The 21,231-nt window shown below is 42.9% G+C and overlaps 1 protein-coding gene across 6 annotated transcripts in view; it reads left to right on the top strand.

The window, feature by feature from the left end:
• The window catches only part of RUNX2 (RUNX family transcription factor 2), a 235,203-nt gene that overhangs the window by 77,612 nt on the left and 136,360 nt on the right, over positions 1–21,231 (top strand). For all 6 annotated transcript variants that reach the window (XM_047101638.1, XM_047101636.1, XM_047101633.1 and 3 more), the window contains one exon: positions 15,479–15,640. In XM_047101638.1, the coding sequence (XP_046957594.1) occupies positions 15,479–15,640 (162 nt within the window). The remainder of the gene's footprint in view (positions 1–15,478; positions 15,641–21,231) is intronic.

The raw sequence follows: 21,231 nt of genomic DNA, 5'->3' as shown, positions 1-21,231 counted from the left end.
TAAGCCCTGGGCCATGTTTTATTTAGCTTTGTGTCCCCATTGTCTTACATAGTGCCTGTTGCCTTGTGACCTTAGTTTGGTGACGAATGGATCATTGACCTCTTCGGGAAGTGTGATCCACTATTATCCTAGCCCTAGTACCTATTTGGTTGACTTACTCTTAGCTACCCTTTATTTATTGAAAAGCGTGTTGTGTGCCAGGCATTATAATGAGGTTAGTTCATACGCTCCTTACAACAGCTCTGTGAGATAGGTGACATTATTTTGAAAGCTGAGGGTCAGAGGGGTCAGGTACCTCACCCAAGGTCCCACTTACAAACCATTAAGTGGTAAATATAGGAATTAAAGCCAGATCTGCTTTGCTTCAGGGTCCCATGCTCCTTAACCACCGTGCACTCTTGGGAGGCTGAAGCATACTTCTATCGTGGCTTGGTTTCCCCCAGTTTCAGTACCTACGTCATTTTATTTATGCAGCTCTTCCCCACTGACATACTGGTTTTACATAAAGTTCTTATCAAAGCCTTAAAACAATTCTGAAAAGTACATATTTTCCAGGTGGAAGAAATTGATTCTTTGAGAAATGACTTCCTGAAAGCTTCTTTAGCCATTATAGTCGACTGTGAGTTCCAGATTCTTGGTAGGCAGTCACCCCCATCCCTATCAAGTCAGTCATGTTGCTGACAATCTAAGTGGTAGGTGTCCTAAGGGACTAATCTCTTTGTCTTCTCTCCATTGGGTATTAATTCAGAATCCTCAGAGATATTTTCATAAAAGGGAGGCATTAAGAGTGTCTGAATCATGCTTTAAAATGCAATAAAACTGGTTTTAATGATTAAATTATAGTTATATGAGCATAGATGCAAGGTAGCATTCTTTGGAATATCTTAGAAAATAACCTGGCCAGGCATCATGCAGGGTAATAATCTTACCAGCAGTTACCTTGACCAAAGCGAAGTAGTTTCCACCCGACTTCGGTCTGATTCCATATTCCCTTGGCAAATGCCACACCTTTAAACATTAGAAGGCTCTCAGGCAATCGGGCCCCTGAGCTTGGCCTGTGTACGTTGGAGGTCCCAGTCCCGAGTCCACTGTGCTCACACTGAAACGTTTACTAGCATAATCCTTTCCCAAATAGGAAAGCACAGCTGAGTAGCGTGTGTCTCAAATTGCTGCTCTGTTCAAGTGCACAGGGACCACACGACTGTTTAATGTGACACAGGGTGAGAGGTGAAGTGGACGCGGGGCTGGTGGCTGGGGGGCAGTGGTTGTGTGAGGGAGGGTGAAGTCATGAGAGGGGCTCGGGCACTGTTAGCAGGAAGAGTGGCCGCAGGTGCCCTCCCTGTGAGATGATGGTGGGATGTGGAGAATGGGAGTTAAGCAAGGTCTCCTGCTTTATGACCACCGTGGTCTTACTCACCCGTAGGCATCTCGCGTCCGAAGGAACTGAAATCGCCACATTCAGAGACCGGCTGTTGAAAGTACTATTCTTGTACTTTGGTGGTACTACTGTTTAATTTCTGAAGTTACTAGAGAGTCCTGTCCCATCTTCTTCCTTTGAGCTTATTTGGGCAGACCAGTCAGGGCAATTTCCTGCTGCTGTGCACATTTGTGCACTGGGAATCATTTTAGGGGAGGTCAGTGGTTACAGTCCTTGTGAGAAAACAGCACAAATTCTGTGTCAACACAATTGCACATCTCTTCAGCTCTGGCGGCCACTTATGATGAAGAGCAGAGTTCAGGTCCAGCCTGCGCTGGCTTTGAAGAAGAAAGCTTAGTAGGACCCTGCGAAAGGCTGGTGGTCAACATGTCATGCTGTTGTTAGCCTGTTAGCATCATCTGTAAATTAACTTCTTGCAGGTCTCTGGACTTCTGTTAGTAGGAATTCCCTTATTAACTGAAGATGCTCTGGCTTTCTTATGCTTTTAGGAAGATAGAGAGGGGCAGTGTTCCAAGAAAAATTAATTTCATGAGTTTCAAAAACTTGTCTTTGTAATTTCCTCCCGTCTGGAATAGAAGATGCATAGTTAATATCTAATTGTGATAAGAAGAATCCATCTACATAATGCCTTGCTTTATCCTTCCCCAAGACTCTTCCGTTTCTAGCCTGTCTTTGGGTCTCTGCCCCAAAGGAAGTCTTGATTTCTTTTTCTCATTATTTTCCAGAGCATTATGGTATGCATGACTTTCCTCTTTCCTAGTTGCCTGGTGACCTTTCTAGCCCATTTTCACCTTTTGCAATAGAGTGTAGACAAAATGATCAGAATAGGAATCTCACGTTGAATGAAATATTTAACCTACAAGGCTAACTCAGGAGAGGGGCAGGTCCGTGTGATGTAGTGGATGGTCCAGTGGAGCATTTTGGTGATTAATCATCAATGGGCGCCTGGGGCTTCAAAGGCAGAGTTGGTATGCATTGTACTATGTACTGTTAATAGTGACAGCAATACCTTACAAATGTTACCTGTTTAGAAAGTGCTTTGGTTCCATATTTTCATTTTAATATGTGCAGAAATATTCCAGGAAGGAAAAATCGTATGTCACTACGACCACGTAAGACCATCAGATTTTTTTTCCTAGGGCTTTGTTTGCTTTGAATAAAGACTTGCCTTTTCACTGTTTCTAAACAGTTGGTGGTAGCAGTCTTCAAAAGATGGATATCACAGAAGAGTCCATCTTGTGAAGCCATTTAAGAATAAGAAACTTAGGGCCAGGTTTCTGAAACTCTCAGAGTTAAAATCGGTGTTGCAGGAAGATTAAATCTGACAAGGTGGTTTTAGGTGGAGGGGAGGGGAGGGTGCAGGGGAGAGGGTTGAGAAGAATAGTGAATAGTCTTGGAGCAGTCATCAAGGTGAATGATGGGAAGGGAAAATGACTTTGGTTGAGCATTGCTGAGGAGCCGGCTAAGGACACAGATAACTAGAAGAGCCCACGAGCATAATTTTGTGTGTCTCTTGCATGGGTTGCAGTTTGGGAACAGGGGTGGGCTCTGGTGGATCACCGGGAGAATGACAGTTTCTCCCAGGACTTGGTAGGACTTGGTACAAGTCAGGGAAACAAGGAGGATGTTGAGCCACTTACCAATGTGGAGGAATGCCCTGGAGGTTGGTAGGTCATGGCAAAGATGGAAGAACTTCTGGAGAGGAGTCAGCTTGTCTGGTGACCTTGGAGAATGAGCCAAGTGGAAAGGTTAGGAGGAAAGATCCAGGCAAGTCCGAGTTTCAGTTCAGGAGGGAAGTAGGAGTGTTTTAAGGAAAGGTCGAGGGTAGATGAGAGCTGGTGGCCGCTCCTTCAACCATTCCTCATAATGGCAGCTGGAGGCTCTATCTGATGCCGCCTTGAGAAAACACAGCCCTCTAGCTAGGTATGACCAGAGAAGTAGGGGTTTTCTGGTACTTTGTTAATGCATTCCAAGACTGTGTTAACTTTTTGTCATCCTGTCCCACTGTGGTCTGCAGTCCAAGAAGAGCTCTGATCTTAGGGCAGGCTTCCCGCATCCTGTCTTGGAGTTGACCCAAGGGCAGCACTGTACTTTCTTATTCGGTTTCATTATGTTGCTTCCATCTCCTCCTTCCATCCTGTTAGGGTTATTTTATAGTTCTGATGCTTCACCCAGTATGTTGGCTGTTCCTCACAACGTGGTCTCATCTTGCAGCTTAGATAGGTTGTTTCTAATTCTTTAAGACTTTAGGGAACATGCTGGACGTAACTAGGATCAGAACGCCCTTGAACCTGGCACCATGCACCTCTTTCAAAGCTGACCATGATTCACCTCAATTCATCCCCGCTACCACTTTCTGGTAGGCCTCGTAGCTGGCTATAAATCACATTAGAGATAAGGTAATTAGTTACCTTGCTGAGGTCAAGATGCACAACGGACGGATGCTTTTTCTTCTAGTCTGTTGCTGAAGTAATCCTAGGAAGCAGGTTTTTAGTGAACCCATTCTGCTTTCTGATTGTCACGGTGGAGCTCAAGTGTGACAAGCCTGTGGTACACAGGCTGTTGAAGGTGACTTAGAGTTTTCAGTGGGCTTGCAAGCAAGTGGTCACCAACAGAGGCTCCAAAAAACTAGCTGACATTGAGATTTTACCAATAGCAATGCTGTTCGCAGAATAAGGTAAATGGAGTAAGCAAATGGAAAACTACTAGATGTTGTGCAGTAAAGGCATTACCTTCAAGCAATTTAATAAGTATCACGGGGTGGGGGGTGTGGGGGGGGGAAGGAATGCCAGCGAGCAAAGCTAAGATTAGTAGTGAGTGGAGTTATGGGGAGACAGACTTTACTTTTACTATGACTTTATAGCCCTGATCTGTCAAATAGAAACCCTTTGCCTACTGTTCTCCACAGTTCTTGCAATACCGTGGGGTATGATTCATCTTGGAGCAGAACCTTGAATTCACTTAAAGCACAAGTCTCTCTCCTCTGTCTTTTTACCTCTCCCGAGCCTTAATTTCCTCTTAAGCATGTTTGTTGTGTTCATTCTATTTGAAGATCATTCTTGATAGGGAAGAGTAAATCAGAATAGTGTTGGGTAATTTTCCTTTTTTATCATCACTGAAAATTACACCCTTTTTTTCTCAAACTTTGGTGCATATTGGCATCACCTGGGGAGCCTGTTAAAACTACAGATGCCTGCTGGGGCACCTGGGTGGCTCGGTCAGTTGAGCGTCCGACTTCAGTTCAGGTCATGATCTCGTAGTTCGTGAGTTCAAGCCCCACCCTGGGCTCTGCAGAACCAGCTTCTGATCCTCTTACTCAGTTTCTCTCTGCCCTTCTCCCTGCTCGTGCTCTCTCGAGGATAAATAAAACATTAAAAAAAAAAAAAGTACAGATGCCTGGGTTTTACCGCTGAACCAGAATGTATGAGGTGAAGGCTGCCTGAATCTTAGCTGCAAGGCCATGGGCTCTCCTGCTCACCCGGAGCTGAGGCACCTCGGGAGCCTCATCCCCGTGGTCAGATGATGTGTGTGGGCAGCTAAGTGCCTCAGGCTGCTTCCTGGTTTTCCCAAGTGCAGCTCCTGGACTCCACCCTTCTGTCCATTTCAGCTGCTGTTTTCCCCTGTACACCCTTCCCTGTGTGCCGAGCCCTAGGCTGGACTTGTGCCCTGTTTCTATTATGATACTGTCGGAGGGAGATGTTAAAAAATGCATATCTGATTATGTCACCCCATGCTTGAAACACCTCCGTGACCTTCCACTGCACTTAGGATACAGCTGGAAACTTCTAGTGTGGCCCGGCAGGTTCTGCCTGGCCTGACTCCTCCCTGTGCTCCTCTCCCACTATTTTGAACCTTTTGTCAGCAATCCACCCACACTGGCTCTCTCAGCTCCTCAAGAAACCATACTGCCTCCATCCCAGGAACTTGATATACACTATTCGCTTTGCCTAAAGCTTTCTTAACCTCACCTACTAATCTACTGGTTTTGCTGGCCATTGAGTTCTCGACTTAATTATCACATCACATCACATCACATCGTCAGAGAAGCCTTGACCCCCAGGTGTGACTACAGCCCCCCACTGTGTGTCGTTATGGTGCCAAGAAATGTCCTTTCTAGTACTTACCACAGTTACATGATTAGTTGATTAATGTCAGTCTCCCCTACCAGATTGTAAACTCTGTGAAGTTAGAGATTAGGTCTGTCTTTATCTCACTATTAATATCTCTAGTGCCTAGCACAGTACCAGGGTAGGCTACTCAGAACATATTTTTTGAATGAATGGATGGATGGATGGATGGATGGGTGAATGAATGACCAGGAGATAATTCTTAGGACAGTGGATATCATCATCTATCTGACAACAGGAATCGCCAGGCCTGGGGACCTGTGATACCCTCACTGCTATATCTGACCCCCTGGATGTGGAATCAGCCTGATTAGACCTGAACTGACTGCACCCACTTCAGTGTGATAATTTGAACTAAAGGTCACTTCCCCTGGCCAGCACCACATCCCAGTTATATCTCAAATTCTGGTTCTGTTTGTATCTTATTCCCTTCCCTCTGCCGGCTTTAACATTGAGGTCCAGGAGATGCCAATTCTGAGGCCAGATTAGGGGTGACATATGGTACAGACTCTTGATTCATCTAGTAGGTTGTTTTTTCTAAATAAGAAAATCACCCTCGTTTTTTTACTAAGATGGTTATGAGTCTCATTCATCCAAAAGCTGTTGATACTTTTAAGGCACTTACTCATTACCTTGTCTTCATTTAACTTCCTTCTGTTGTTGTTGTTGTTGTTGTTTTTTTAACCTTTTGTTACGGGATATGACCTCTTAGACTCTACATAGCATTTCTCATTCTCTTCCCTGCTGTCGTCTCCTAAGAGTTACTAAGTTCCTCTTCTCCCATTGTTTGCTTTGTGACATAACTTGTCGTGCCTGGCGTACCTTGCGTCGCATCCAGTTTTATCCAAGCAGCGTGCTGCTTTTTTTCTCCTCAAATTTCAGTTGAAAGCCCTGCGAATCAGTTGGGTTGGTCTTCTGCCAAATGAACCTGGCAGCCATCTTGGTCCGTTTGAGAAAGCCCTGGGTTGGGGGTGGGGAGAAGAGGGGGAGTCAGAATCCTGCTCTTGGTGCCTTCCGTGCTGAGATGAGCCATGATGCTCCGTGACGGGAGATGCTGTCGGGTGTCAGCCATCAGCTACCTTCAGCCCAAGTCAGCTCAACACACCTTCAGTAATTTCAGTTACAACTGCTGTCTTCCAGAAAGGAGTGGGGGTAGGGAGCCCACTTTTCTGAGTAGTTAGAATTATAGCATTTCGCAGCGGGAAAGCATCTTAGAGATAACACATCCGTTCTCATCTCATCTTCCAGGTGCAGTGAGACTCGGGAGAAGGTAAATTAGTGGTACACAGCTGCACACGTGTTGCCAAAGCCACCAGTCCAGGGCTCTTCCTGTGCTTGGAGGAGCCTGTTTGGCTTAGGAACCGTGTGTCCTATTAGTCAAGAGAACCAGAAGTGAGTGGGAGAGCTCGTTCTAAAAATCCAGTCTAGCTAAAAAGGTTATGAGAGAAGACACAGAATTTAAACATTTACTATTTAGTGTAAACTGTTTTGAAATGGGAATTAACGTACATGTGGCTGTGCGTGTATTTGTGTTATGAATGATAGTGATATGGCAGAAATAGTTTAGGATAGGAAACTGTAAATCTGCCTCTCTCTGTTGGGATTATGGACTTTATTCGACCCTGGTAGCAATTGAGAGGTATAATTTTAAACTAGTAAACTCTACACACAGTTCATTTTAAGTACTCCAGTTTTCTTAAGAAATATTTGATGTTTATACAGACTAAGTAATGATTTGAGTAATGAGTAGGGAAAAAATGGGTGGGGCTCTCTAACTGTACCCTGCCCCCCCCCCACCCCGCCCCAGTACAGCAGGTGCTCACTCTAGACACACTGAGCTTTGGCAGAAACCATCAGCCCTTGTCGGGTCACATTACACAGAAGCCTGCTGGCACCGGAGACAGGAAGAAGCCTTTTGTGTGCTGGTTCAGGCTTCGCCCCTGCTAACTGGTTTCCTCCTATCTCTGCATGAAGTTCAACACCGCGTCCATGGTGTGCCTTGTCATGAGTGATTCTTAGGAAAGCAGGCCCTTCTTCACACCCACATATGTTTAACCAAAGTGTTTACAAAAGGAGGCCTGCTAAGAGCAACCACTGAGTCTCCATGCTTAGCTCTCACTGGGCTTTCATGCGGCTCTGTGCCCACTCTGCTCCCCCGCAACTCAAACTTATTCAAACTTAAGAAAAGACACTGATGTATTTTCCTAGAGTCAGTTCATTTTCCTATGGTGCCTTTTCCCTATCTGCCTTCCTCTTCCTCTCTTTTTGTGACCCCAAGTGTATGGAGCTTAATTATGCAGACATGTAATTAGCTTTTCAGTCATTTGGAAGTATGGATGCTCTTAGAGCCATGACTCTTTGTATACCATTTTAGGAGATGAATGGCCACTCCTTCCTTTTCCCCATCCCTGTGACTGAACTTCATAAGCTGTGGTCCAGCTCAAAGAAGAGAGCTTGCTTTCCTCGTATCCATAGGTTTAAATAAATGGTTGTCTCCATTTTTGCCTGGTGCTGAGACACCTTGAGACATGGGAACCGCTCTTCCCCACTTAGCACATGGGGGCATCTCCTGGGTACTTGCCTTGTGTACTTTGTGTTTTGGGGGTTTATAGCACTGATCCCCAAGAAGCCCAAGCAGAAGGATCACCACCCTGGAAAGAGAGCTTATGAAATCTACTCTGACGTTGATGCTTCATGGTTCATTTCTATCTTTAGAGTGTTTTTTAAAGACACAAGTACATGCTTTGAACATTTAAAAAAATTTTTTTAATGTTTATTTTTGAGAGAGAGAGACAGAGACAGAGAGAGAGAGAGAGACAGAGCACGAGTGGGAGAGGAGCAGAGAGAGAGGGAAACACAGAATCCGAAACAGGCTCCAGGCTCTGAGCTGTCAGCACAGAGCCCGACGCGGGGCTCGAACTCACAAACCGTGAGATCATGACCTGAGCCAAAGCTGGATGCTCAACCGAATGAGCCACCCAGGTGATAATTTGCTGGTTCGCCAAAACAGCATGCAAAAACTCCTTTCCCCCACCCCTCAAAAGCCCTGTTAAGATGGCAGTAATGACCACTTGTACTTTGCAGTTGGGAAAGGGACAGGTAAATAAAAACCTTGCCTGTGACTTAGTGAGTTGGGAGAGAAACTGGAAAGTGGACACAGAATTCTGGGCTTCTGGTGTCTTTTAAAAAACGTAAGCCATATGGGGCAACCCCACACAGTGTTGGTAGTAGTCCGTGTGTGTGACAGACCATGCCTCAGAACCAATGCTGATGGACTCTTTCTGTAAAACCTGAACTCTTAGTAGCTAGAATTGATCTGTTCTTGCAAAGGAGACCCTGATTTCTTCTGGAAGGGCACAGTTACAGATCCGAGGTGTCTATGAAATAGCCTGACCTTATATGCCTGGTGGTAGTTCTTGGTATGCTTGCACAGTTCCATTGGGGGCCCATTTTCTCACTGGCTTCATGCAGGCTGTGGGAGCTCTCTGTGCCCTAGGCCCTCTCTCATTTAGTCATCTTGATTTGCCACTTCCTGCCTGTGAGTATGGCAGGCCCATCATAGAGGGAGGACCTGATTTTCTCTCTCAAGTTTATCTTACATGTCAAACTTGACCCCAGCTGCCCTTCAAAACCCCCCTTTGTAGGTGAGAACAGAGACGTTTGGGAAGAAATAGGGGCACAGTCCTATGTAAACCCTCCTCTGATATTTAGGATTTCAGATTTCCCAAGCACTAATGAGTATGTGCGCATGAAAAAAAAAAAAAAAGCAACACCAGGGTTTTGTTATTAAATGGTCATATCTATATAAAAACATATGTCAGTACTTTGAATTTCTATAATGTAGTCATGAAAATAATATTGATACTGTTTCTGAGAAATATATAAAATAGTGAAGTGTAGTGTTAAAAACATCACAAAATATTTATATTTCTTTTTTAATGTTTATTCATCTTTGAGAGACAGAGAGAGACAGAGCATGAGCAGGGAAGGGGCAGAGAGAGGGAGACCCAGAATCTGAAACAGGCTCCAGGCTCTGAGCTGTCAGCACAGAGCCCGACGCGGGGCTTGAACTCACAAACTGAGAGATCATGACCTGAGCCGAAGTCGGATGCTCAACCGACTGAGCCACCCAAGCGCCCCAAAACATCACAAAGTATTTAAAGCTCAACAGCAGTTTTCATTTCTTTCAAAAAATTTCTGAGAAAGGAAGTTCAGTTGTCCTCTGAAAGCTTGTGGGTGCTTCTAGGTCATCAGGTCACTCAGGATGTAATATCCAGACTATCATCGGCACTTCTATCATCTGAGACACAAAGATCAAGAATATTCTTATTTATGTAGGAAAGGAGAGTAGGACATGGTACTTACCTCTGTGCTTCTACAGAGTCAGAAAACAAACCATCCAATACAACTCTGGATGGGGTGAGCGAAGGAGGGGTCAGACCAGCCCTGTGGGGCCTGAGGTCTGGGTGAAGGTGGTTTCTTGTTTGTTTGTTTTTTTAAGTTTATTTATTTTGAGAGAGAGGGAGTGAGTAGGGGGAGGGCAGAGAGAGAGAGAGAGAGAGAGAGAGAGAGAGAGAGAGAGAGAGAATCCCAAGCAGGCTCTGCACTGTCAGCACAGAGCCCAGTGCTGGGCTCGATCCCATGAGCTGTGAGACCATGACCTGAGCTGAAATCAAGAGTCGGACGCTCAACCTGCTGAACCACCCAGGAGCGCCAGTATCTTGTTCGTTAATGGCTAATTAGTAGCTTTGTCTCAGCGAGGCCCTGCGCTCTTCCCTGGTAACAGCCTTCAGATTGACTGGTGATGCCTGAAAACATCTGTCACCTGCTCTGACTCACCCAAGTGAAGAGCGAGTCCCAGAAGTCTCAGGTTTCTTCGGGAAGTAGAGTTCTGAAACCATTTATAAGATCAGGTTAAGATGACTTTCCTCTACTGTAAGCATTAATAATTGTCCAAACAAAGCAAATAAGCTATAATCATATATTTATGATAGGATTATGTTTTCTTGGTGACTGGGCATTTAGGAAGTCAAGGTATTTCGTAGCCTTTTTGCACTAAAGGTTTGAAAAAAGTTAAGGGGTATAGCATTAAAAAATACACTAAAACAGATTAGGATTTTTTGGTCTGGGAGAAACCAAGACTAAGAAAGAACGTGATTAAAGGTTAAATGTTTGGAAAGGATATTGGCATGACCAACATGGATATATTCTCCAAATACTGGACTTCAAAACCGTAGAAGCTTCCTAAAAATTGTCCTCCACTAGAATAAGAGATTATGAGCTGGAAACATAAATACACAGTGAAGATTCAGTCAAGGTAGAGGTTTTAACAGTGTTGAATGTTTGTTGGGTTCTTTCCATGTGCTCACTCTTTACTACGTTGTCTTGATAACAACTGTAGAAGGAAGATGTACTTATTTATCTCCATTATACAGACTAGGAAACTTGAAGATTGGATCAGTTAAGATCACACAGGCCAGAAATGGTGGAGCTGGGATTGATGATATCATTCACAGCGTGTTCGAGAAGCCCTGGGATATTTTGGAGACCATTACTTTTTTTTTTTTTTTTAAAGAGACTGCTGTCCACTTTTCAAATTATCATTATTATTAAAGTTAATTTATTGGAGAGAGAGAGCATGTGGGGGAGGGGCAGAGAGAGCCACCCAGGCACCCCTTTTAAAACTATTTATATTAAATACAGTGACCCCACATGGTAGTTCTTTTATTTTTTCTGTAGTAACTCTCTCTCCTTAAGTAGGTCATTATCATAGACTCTGAGGACAGTGACCTTGAAAGAAATCGGCTGGACTCTGCAATGTGCCCTCTGAGACAAAAAAACCAAAGAGAGACCTCACTTGTTAAGGATAGTGAGACATTATTTTTGCTAATCTTGGGTATCTTCAGGAAGGATCTCCACTAAAAGCCAAACTGTCCTTTAATGGACTGTTCTAGTATAAGTTTTGGAAGTCAGGGACTTTATGTAAAAATTAAAACCTCACTGATACAACTTCTTGTATAGCCTGATGGGAAGTTAAAGAATGACTAATTACTAACTCATTATAAGATTTCATTGTTCACTCATGCCACCCTGGGAGGTTCATTCCATGTTTGTTTACTGAGCACTTACTGTGTTCCGGGCATCACAGTGAATTGTGTTGAGTCTGACTTTGGAAAACTTAAAGAACAACGCTAGACAGCCCAACCACCCTGGGTAGTTTAGAGTCAGATTTTTAATTTTTTTGAATGATAGTGATGATTTGCCACTCACTGTATATTATTTAATCCTTACAACAACTCTGGGATAGTATTATCATACCCATTTTACAGGTGAAGAGATTAAAGCTTAGTAACATTTAGAAACATGCCTCTTGTCACGCAGCAGGGCCTTGACCATGTGAGGTCCTCAAGAGAAGAGCCCTAATTTTAATATAGCAAAAATTGAGAGGTATCAAATGCTTTTAGTTACATTATCTCATTTAATTTTATAACAAAAATGATAGTAGTTCCTATCATACTCATTTTACAGAAAGCAGTAATCACTCCTCTGTTTATTACGCACTTAATGCATACCAAGACTGCCAGATAACTCATCACATCAAGGCACGTTTGTGAAAGGCTCACAGCAAACCTAATGAGCATCATCATTCGCATTTTACAAATGAGCTATTGAGGCCCGAGAGAAGTGACTTGCTCAGCCAGGCAGGGGGCTTGTCTACCCAGCCAGTGCATATGACCATTTTGCTACATTTCACTGGCATGTTATGCTCCCTCATTTCCAGATGAGGAAACTGAGGTTCGGAGAGTTCGCTAACACCGCTGAGGTCATGCGGCTTATAGAAAGCAGAACTGGGGCTCCAGCTCCTATCCTTGCATTAGAAACCCCACTTATTCCCCCTGTGCTCGGCTGCCCCTCTGCACAAGAACTGAAAGGCTGCATCTTGTATCCAAATTAAGTTCCCTAAGGCTTCTGTGATATGTTTAAACATAAATAGTTTCAGTCATTCTTTACATTTCTTTGTATTTTTCCCCATTTTTAGGCAGGGAGTCCTATCCTACTGCTGACAGCATGTTGCAGTAGAGGGATGGGCATACACGTTAACCTACTTACTCTGGGAGTCATCTGGTAAAGACAGATTAGGACTCCAGTCCAAATCAGAGTCCTGTGTGCCCAGCTCATTTATCTGTGTGATTCTTGTCCTTTTTGTCTGTAGAAAATGTGGCTTCAGAGAAGGCCTTGCCGTTATGAGATTGCTTTCTGGTGCTGTAAGGAATGCATCTTTTTCCATCTGAAGGTCATTTACGTTTTTCTGAAATGCAGTGAATTACATTAATGGTTAAAGCGAGGAAGTATGTCAGTATCAGATATATAACAAGGACCACTCACTCTGATTTGAAATGTTGCCAATCTATACAGTCTCAGCCTTGAACCTGTTAAAGCACAAAAGTTCATTACTTTAATGATCAAGTCCCCTTTAGATTTCTGAAGGAAAAGTTTATGTTAACCATTTACGGTACTATACTTTTTTTCAAATTGCAAACTCAGGTAAATGTTCCCTAAAATGGAATTGGATGAAATTTTTCTATCTGTTGATGTAGTAAGCATCAGATGAATATCCAGATGTATTTAATTATTTTGACTCAGTATGTCCTATTTAGACAGCCTTTAAATAAGTTGTTTCTGAATTGAACAAAGAAGAAATAGCTGAAACTGACAGGCTTTAATTGTATGGAAGAGCTGAGAGTCTCTAAAAGAGGGATCATTTCAGAAATACCCATGTCTTGTTGTACTCCTTTTTATTTTTAGAGATAAGCCTGAATTGACTATTCAAACATATTAATAGTTTTAAAAAATTAAGTTTTTGAGGGTTCCTGGGTGGCTCAGTCAGTTAAGCGTCCAACGCTCGGTTTCAGCTTAGGTTATGATCTTGTGGTTTCATGAGTTCGAGCCCCACATCCCTCTCTGTGCTGACATAGAGCCTGCTTGAGATTCTCTCCCCCCGCCCCTGTCTCTTTCCCCTGCTCATGCTGTCTCTGTCTCTCTCAAAATAAATAAATAAACTTAAAAAAATTAAGCTTTCATTGTCAGAAGCTGATAGGTGATATGGGAATAATTTCAAGCCTAATCCAAATGTATTAATGTCAGTTCAGATGTGTCTTAACGGTGGGACTATTCTTGTGTCACCAAGAGGTTTTTTAGAAGAAGGCAAGGATCAGTACTGAGTGTCTCCTTGTGCTACTCCTCTCTCCATGGTTTTCTCATGTAGTTGTCACATCCCTGTGATTCAGAGATTATTACTCCCTCACCCTCTTTTACAGATGAGGAAAGTGAGGCTCAGAGTTGCTGAGTAATTAACCGAAGATCACACAGCTAGAAAATGGAAGTCTCAGAACTTGAACCTGGATCTGCACATTCCAAAGTCCACAGACATTCTAATATACAATGTTGTCTTGTGAACAAGTGTATTAGAATTTTTAAATTGGTGTGTTAGAATTTTTAATATTAGAAAAAAAATTTACAATTAGTAAAAAAATGTTAAGAGAAATTTGCTTTTGATTGTTTGATTAGCCCTCCAGTAAGAATGAAACAGGTTGAAATATACATGGGAAATATACAACAAATTTACCTTTTTTTTCTTATGTAGACTGAAACTCTTTTGATTAATCTACTTGGCTTGTACTTGGTACTTGAGCTTGTACCTCCAAGAAACCCCATAGAGATACATAAAAACATACTGATAATGCTTAGCAGTTAACCCTAACAAGTGGCCACCCATTTTTACTATTACAGTGACTATAGGTAACACTAGGCTGTATTCCAAACATGTGACATCTTCTAAACAGATTCCAATAGGATTAAAGACATCTCCCTGCTCTTCTGTTTTGGGTCATTTTTTTTTTTTTTATGGTCAGAAACTCATATGCTTAACATCAAAACTGGATGGTGATGAAGTGTTTCAGTTCTTAATGGCAGGTGACTTAGAAATTAAGGTTGTCTCTTTCTTAAAGGTTATTTTCTAGGGTAGCTTTAGCATGAGAATCATATAACTAACTGGCTCCCCTTCTTTGTGTTCTTTTTACATGCTGCTCCCTCCTTTCTCATCTGTACCCCTTACCTCTAACCCCCCTGCTAGAAAGTGCTATCCCTTGACCTGCCTGGAAAGAAAGTGAAGTCATGGAATCATGCATTTATAAACCAAAATGCATGTCTGAAAGATAGCAGCTGGATATGCAGCAGGGAAAAGTACAGTCTACCTGTTCTTTAAGTTGATTGTTCCAAAGAATTTCTAACTTAAAAGAAAATTAGGAGTAATATGTGTTCATTGAAGTAACATGAGTAAATACAGAAAATAAATCAAGGAGAATTCAACTTTGTAAAGATAACTGGAGCAGATTGTTTTTTTAAATGGCTGTTAGAGGGGCGACTGGGTGGCTTAGTCAGTTAAGCGTCTGACTCTTCATTTCGGCTCAGGTCATGATCTCACGGGTTTGTGAGTTCAAGCCCTATGGAGTTGGAGCCCCGAGTTGGGCTCCACGCTGACAGCTTGAAGCCTGCTTGGGATTCTCTCTCTCCCTCTCTCTCTGCCCCTCCCTGGCTCACGCACGCACTCTCTCTCTCTCAAAATAAATAAGTAAATTTCAAAAGTAAATAAATAAATGGGTGTTAGACTTTCCAAATAGAAATACTTATATGAGGGAGAAATAGTCTTTATGCACGATCCGTGTTGTTGTGCTGGAGCTTGGAGGTCTCGAAAGTTTGGTGCCATACAGGGCCTGAAAGGGTAGGATCATAGGAAATGAATACTCCTTACAGATGCTTGCTTTTCTCTTACTTTCTCCTCTCTCAGTTTGGGGTTGCATGTTCTAAGTCCACAGTTGGCTGGTACACTAAAGATTTTTCTTCTTTTTCCTAGACCCCAGGCAGGCCCAGTCTTCCCCGCCGTGGTCCTATGACCAGTCTTACCCCTCCTACCTGAGCCAGATGACGTCCCCATCCATACACTCCACCACCCCGCTGTCTTCCACACGGGGCACGGGGCTTCCTGCCATCACCGACGTGCCCAGGCGCATTTCAGGTAAAGACCACACTTTAAGTGAAAATCCCCTCCTGTGCAGGGGTGGGGCTGGGGTCGTAGAATGGGCCAAGGCTCACAGGAACTCTCTCTCGGAGGCGTGGGGGCAAGGGTATGACAGCGGCAGACCGGGTCTTCTGAATTATAGGGCTATCACGTACTTGAACATTTTAAATTGAGAGACTAAAAATCCACCAGAGATGGCATAATTTTCTTAAGATGCTATTTAATGCCACCCAGTTTTAGTCCTGCCGAATCGTATCCCCTTTGGTGGGCACTGTCTCAACTGGGGCCTTCTCCTGAGGGTCTTATGCCAGGCCTTCCTCTGCTTGTGTTCCTTTCTTTTCTTAACATCTGCCTGTAAACCAGATTATAGACTGATGGCACAGCCTTCCATTTCTAGAGCCTCTTAAACCCCAGAAGTCCAGGCTGGCTGGTTCTGAGAGTGAGCACCAGCAAACTTAAGATCCTTCTCAGAAGCTAGTCATTTGAAGTGAGGTGAGGCCTGGAAGAGTCTTTTAAAAGGCCGAGTTGGCCTCTGAGCAGCCAATTCCAGACTGAGGTAGCCTCTCCACGAACCATCCAGCACACTGTGGTCGCCCTCAACATGGCGTCCCCAGTGCTCACACACCCATTATTCCAGAGGCACCACCAAAATCTGTGGCTCCTGGTGGACGTGCTTGTGGCAAACGAGCTGGCCTCCTCTCTCTGTCGTGGAGAGAATTCCTCGTGGAGAGCCAGAAAGTGTACACAGACTTCACGTGGGCAAGTAGAGAAAAGCTAAAGGCTCTTGGCCAAGCCTCTGAGTCCTGTGAATAGGGAAAAGATCTCTCGGTACAGCCCTGACACCAGGCCAGAGCCCTGCCCCCGTAAATAAAGAAGCAACCCCACTGAGGCACATGCAGTTGGCCCCTCTATGTGTCAGACGCTCTTCTCAGCGTTCGGGCTCCATGCACCTGTTTAACTCCTGGCCAGGTTAATGCCTTTCTTTCTTTCTCTTTGTGTTTCTGTCTCTGTTTCTCTCCCTCTCTTCATTTTCTGCAAAGCTCGAAGCCGCTACTCACTCCGCTGAGTTGCATCACTGACAAGCTGAAGCTCCACCAGCAGGCTTGCAGGTTTTGATTAGTTCAGACTCCTTTCTTTCTTTCCACTTGGGAGGAGGGAAGGCTTTGTTTCTCAAGCGAATGGCAGGAAAGGGCTCTCTGGTCCTAGTGCCCTTCACATTTTCTACAGCAGATGGACTCCCGCAGGGGTGAGTAGGGAAAGAAGAGGGGTGGAGGGAGAACCACAAAACCCTTTGGAAAACCATGTTCCCACTTTTCATTATGACTGCTATTATTATTTTTATGAATCACATGGTATTTATTGGGGAATTGTGCAGAGTATAGAATTTTAGTTATCATTTCCCTTGACAGGAATGACTCCCTCCTTTAGGCAAACATCAATTAAAGACACGGGAAAGGATGAGTAAGGCACAGTGGGGAGAATGAGGGCTGATGTGGGATCAAAGGCAGTGTTGGATGGTGTCGAATTAGTTCTGGTCATTCCTTCTGTATTTTATACTGGACCTGTTTTGTTTTACATGGGGCCAAAATGACACTTTGCCAGGACAGATTTGTGCAAACTTGCTTCTGTTTAGGGTCCTCTGGGGTTTCCATCTGTCCAACCCTCTGTGGCTGAAGCAGACTTTGTTATTTGTCCCCTGGCAGTACCTAGAGGAAAAAAACCTCAGGGAGTGATTATTGCTTTAGAGACGTTTATCTACAGCACCTTCTTACCCAGGTGTATTCACATAAAATTCAGTAGGAAAACCATTGAAAGTAACACTGAAACAATGCTGCATACGTGGGCAGTCATGATCGTCTATCATTTACATGTGTAATCTAGAATAGCTAGATTACTTTGAGTCAGCTTACTGATAATTATTTAAAACACTTCCATAAACTAATAACAACACGACTCTTCCCATTTCATAGACGAGGCAGTAGGAGCAGAAACTGGTTACGTATCCAGTCATATACTGGTCTGAGGCCAAGGGTAGGAATGAGCCTCTGCTCTAAACTAGTTTAAAACTGAGTTTAGTCCAGATTTTTCCTCCTGCCCCAGACATTTCTGTGAGTTGTTACTGGCAAAGTGACATGGTGCCAGGGTGGGAGGTTCTGTGTAAACATTCAAGGGAGGAGAGCAGAAAATCCCTCTTGTCAGCATATTGGGAAACAGGAAGAAAGAACTAGATATGGACTGTCAGGGAACTGGAGGAGCCCTGATTTGATTTACCTGACCTTGCTCTTGAGTGTTGGGCTGTGCCAGCATCCCAGAGTGCAGCTTGGTGGGCTTGGGGACCAAGTCAGCTGGAACAAGTGCCCTTTTCACTTCCCTGGGGACCAGTCCTAGGTCCTAGGGACCTGTCTGGAATGGAGCCCGTCTCATAGGGTCCAAGGTGCCAAGTTGCATAGTTTCTGTCTTTATTATTCCCCCCAATATCTAAAGCGGTCCCTAAGGTCCAGGATGCTATCTTCGTAGCATAGACAGCTAAAATATTAACCTTCATTTCCATCTCCAAGCAGTCGTGTGTGTTTCCTCTTTGAGATGCTTTCCAGAACAGTTCAGATTTTTATGTAGAGAACTGTTCTCATCTCCCTATCTGAAGGGGATAAAGAAATAGTCTCAGATGATCTGGGGTGAGAACAAAGTCCTTACTTATACAGTAGGATTGGAGGTTTAGACCCAGATTTGAATCCCAGCTCATGCACATATTAGGCAAGTTTCTTACTTCTCTGAAATGTAGCTTTATTATTTGTAAAATAAGGATATAATATTAATGTCCTAGGGCTACCGTGAGGATTAAATGAGGTGCTTTATGTAAAGTGCGAGCAGCATGCCTCACACATGCTAGTTGCTCAATAGATTGTAGCTGATCATTATGAAGCTAAAATGGCTTTGTAAAAATTGCTTATCTGTATAGAATTTGCAGGCAAGCGCTAGCTTAAATGAGTCAAGTAGGTAAAAATCTAAACTCTTTAACGAGGATTATTTGCTTTGCAAAATGGATCCACCACAGACCATGTTTAAAACAAAAACTCTTGAAATATTTAAGTATTTAAGTGAGTTAATACTGAGATGTAATTCATAGAGCACTGAACATAATGCCTAGCACACAGAAGTACTCAATGTTTGCTATAGCTATTACTGTATAGATTTCGAATGAATATTTGTAGAGCTAAAAGCAGTTGTGAGCCATTCACAAAAGGCCAATCATGCACTAAGAGAAAATAACTATTCTAATATCAGAGAATGGAATGATCATGTTCTTTTCCAAGGAATCGTAGGAATAAAAGCAACTAGAAAGATCTTTCAGAAAGAACTGTTCCTAAAGAAATTCCAATTCCAAAGAAAGATCGTCATTTAATATACTTAAAGATTGTTAGAGAATCCAATTTTACAACTTCTTTTTTTGGTATCCTTCCTTCTGAGTAATTTTTCAAGTGTAGCGACATTTATACTAGAACTTAATGAATTCCAGTGATGACAGTGATGCTATATCGCATTTCCCGTGCAGTCACCCTCATGGAAGCCAAATATAAATAAAAACACGATGGTGAAGGTGTGTTACCCACAGTCCTTACAACCTGCAAGTGAAGATGCAAAGCCAGATGTCTTGAAGTTCATAGGCACAATACAAAGATTCAGGAGATACTTCCTTAACCTGGAGTAGCCTTCAATATTGTAACAAAAACAATAGCAGCAGTCATAGGGTTTTGACCAAACAATAAGTTATTGTCCTGTAATTGACTAATAGGGCTTACCTTATTGTAATGAGCTTAGTTCATATTCAAGTGAATTATAAAAATCAAATGCTGCTTATCAGCAACCAGTCTGGAGACATTACAGTGTGAGAGAAACCCTCTAGGGGTTGATTCCCCTCCCCTCCCATACTTCTTCTCACACAACAATCTGTGTTTAAGTAGCATCCTTCACCCCTGAGGGTTTCGTACATTATCTCATTTCATCTTGTGTGATCCTAAAAGAATATTCACTATACAGAAAATTCACTCCGATTCTATCAAAGAGTGAAGTATGGCAAGACAAGGACAAGTAAGCCTGATGATAACCCAGACCATTGTCTTTATCATTGCAAGAATTTTCTCACCCATGGCATTTGTGATGTTCAAAACAATTGTGAGGCTTGGCACAAAGATTATCATTGCTTTTCTGCAGGTTATCACGAAATACCATGTAAATAAATAATTACAGACTTTTCAAAATGTATTTTAGGTAATTATCCTACTAGGAAAAGAAACACGACCGTTTACTGAGTCTGATTCTTGGACTTGTGGGTCAGAGTACGAGCTGTTGTTAGTGTCCTGAAGGAGATGACGACTCCTCCCCTGTCCCATCCACCTGAGTAAAGTAGCTTCGATTAACCCAAGTCTGTACCACTCTTTGGCACACACGAAGTGGAAAAGGTTAATACAAGCATTTTTCTATGATCTTGGTCACTGTGCCCATGGACCTCTCTGATGCTTTTGGGAGATCTCTTAAGACAGTTAAGGTACATGATTTAGAGATGCAGGGAAGGGCCATATGTGTTTTCTGCCTCAGTTACTCTGGGAGAGGCCAGTGCAGATTGTATGGATTTTTTATCTCCATTCATAGGATTTTTTTTTTTTTTACATAAGACAGTTAGAAACTGTAATCTTTTTGAGGGTTACATATTTTTTTTTGTGTTTTTTTCATCAAATGGTCTTGAATTTCTTCTTTCAAAATATTTAAATATCAAAAAATTCCACTTAATCAACTGCACAAGACTATTAAGGATGTCTCTGTTTTTATGACTTTCAGTCGCTAAACTATATTTCCAAAGGTCAGCAGAATAGGCGTTAGTCTAATAAATAAAGCTACTAAAAATTATTTTATTACTACCACAAAATCTAGACATTGCCAGTGGAAAAACCCCATTTTATCATTCAAGGTCTGTTGGGAGGGTGGTTTCATGTAATTTCAAACCCGGCAGTGTTTGATGCAGTTCGTTTTTAAATGTCCCTTATAACCGAGTTTCTGTCAAGTCCCCTGAGTCCGGTGTTGAAACCAGAGGCTTCAGTAATGTGCCAAGTATACGTGGACATTTATTTTCTCGGGACCACTCTTAACTCACAGGAGGGAGTGACGCCTTAAGAGAGGTTAAAAGGAAAACTCCAGCAATTAATACTAATAAAGCAGAAAGTTAAGGCGACTATAATAAAACACTAGAACATCTACTTTTTACTACAGAACCATTCCTTTATTAAGAGCCACCTGTTTGGTAGACACACATCTGCCACAGCAGCCACGGGCAAGTAATTAAGTTTAATAAGAGCCACTCTTATTTTGAAGAAGTTCTCTGTTTAAAGCCACAGAGGGGGAAGTTATTAAATTTAATAGACCCTAAACAAAGGCAAGCCCTGTGTTACCGGTGGAATGTTGGTCAGTATTCTCTGTTAATTCGACCGTGATTGGTTGGGTTATTTTTGCAGTCTGTAAGTTGAAATTCACCTTGCTTTCTCCCAAGACGGGCTGTCTTCCGACACGAGCCAATGATGTCTTTATCTGATCAC

This window comes from Lynx rufus, unplaced genomic scaffold (assembly GCF_022079265.1).
Source record: "Lynx rufus isolate CCGP_SWC_20201006 ecotype Redwood Valley unplaced genomic scaffold, mLynRuf1.p SCAF_6, whole genome shotgun sequence".
NCBI lineage: Eukaryota > Metazoa > Chordata > Mammalia > Carnivora > Felidae > Lynx > Lynx rufus.
The sequence above is the reverse complement of the archived record's forward strand: the minus strand, read 5'-3'. Positions and strand labels throughout refer to the sequence as shown.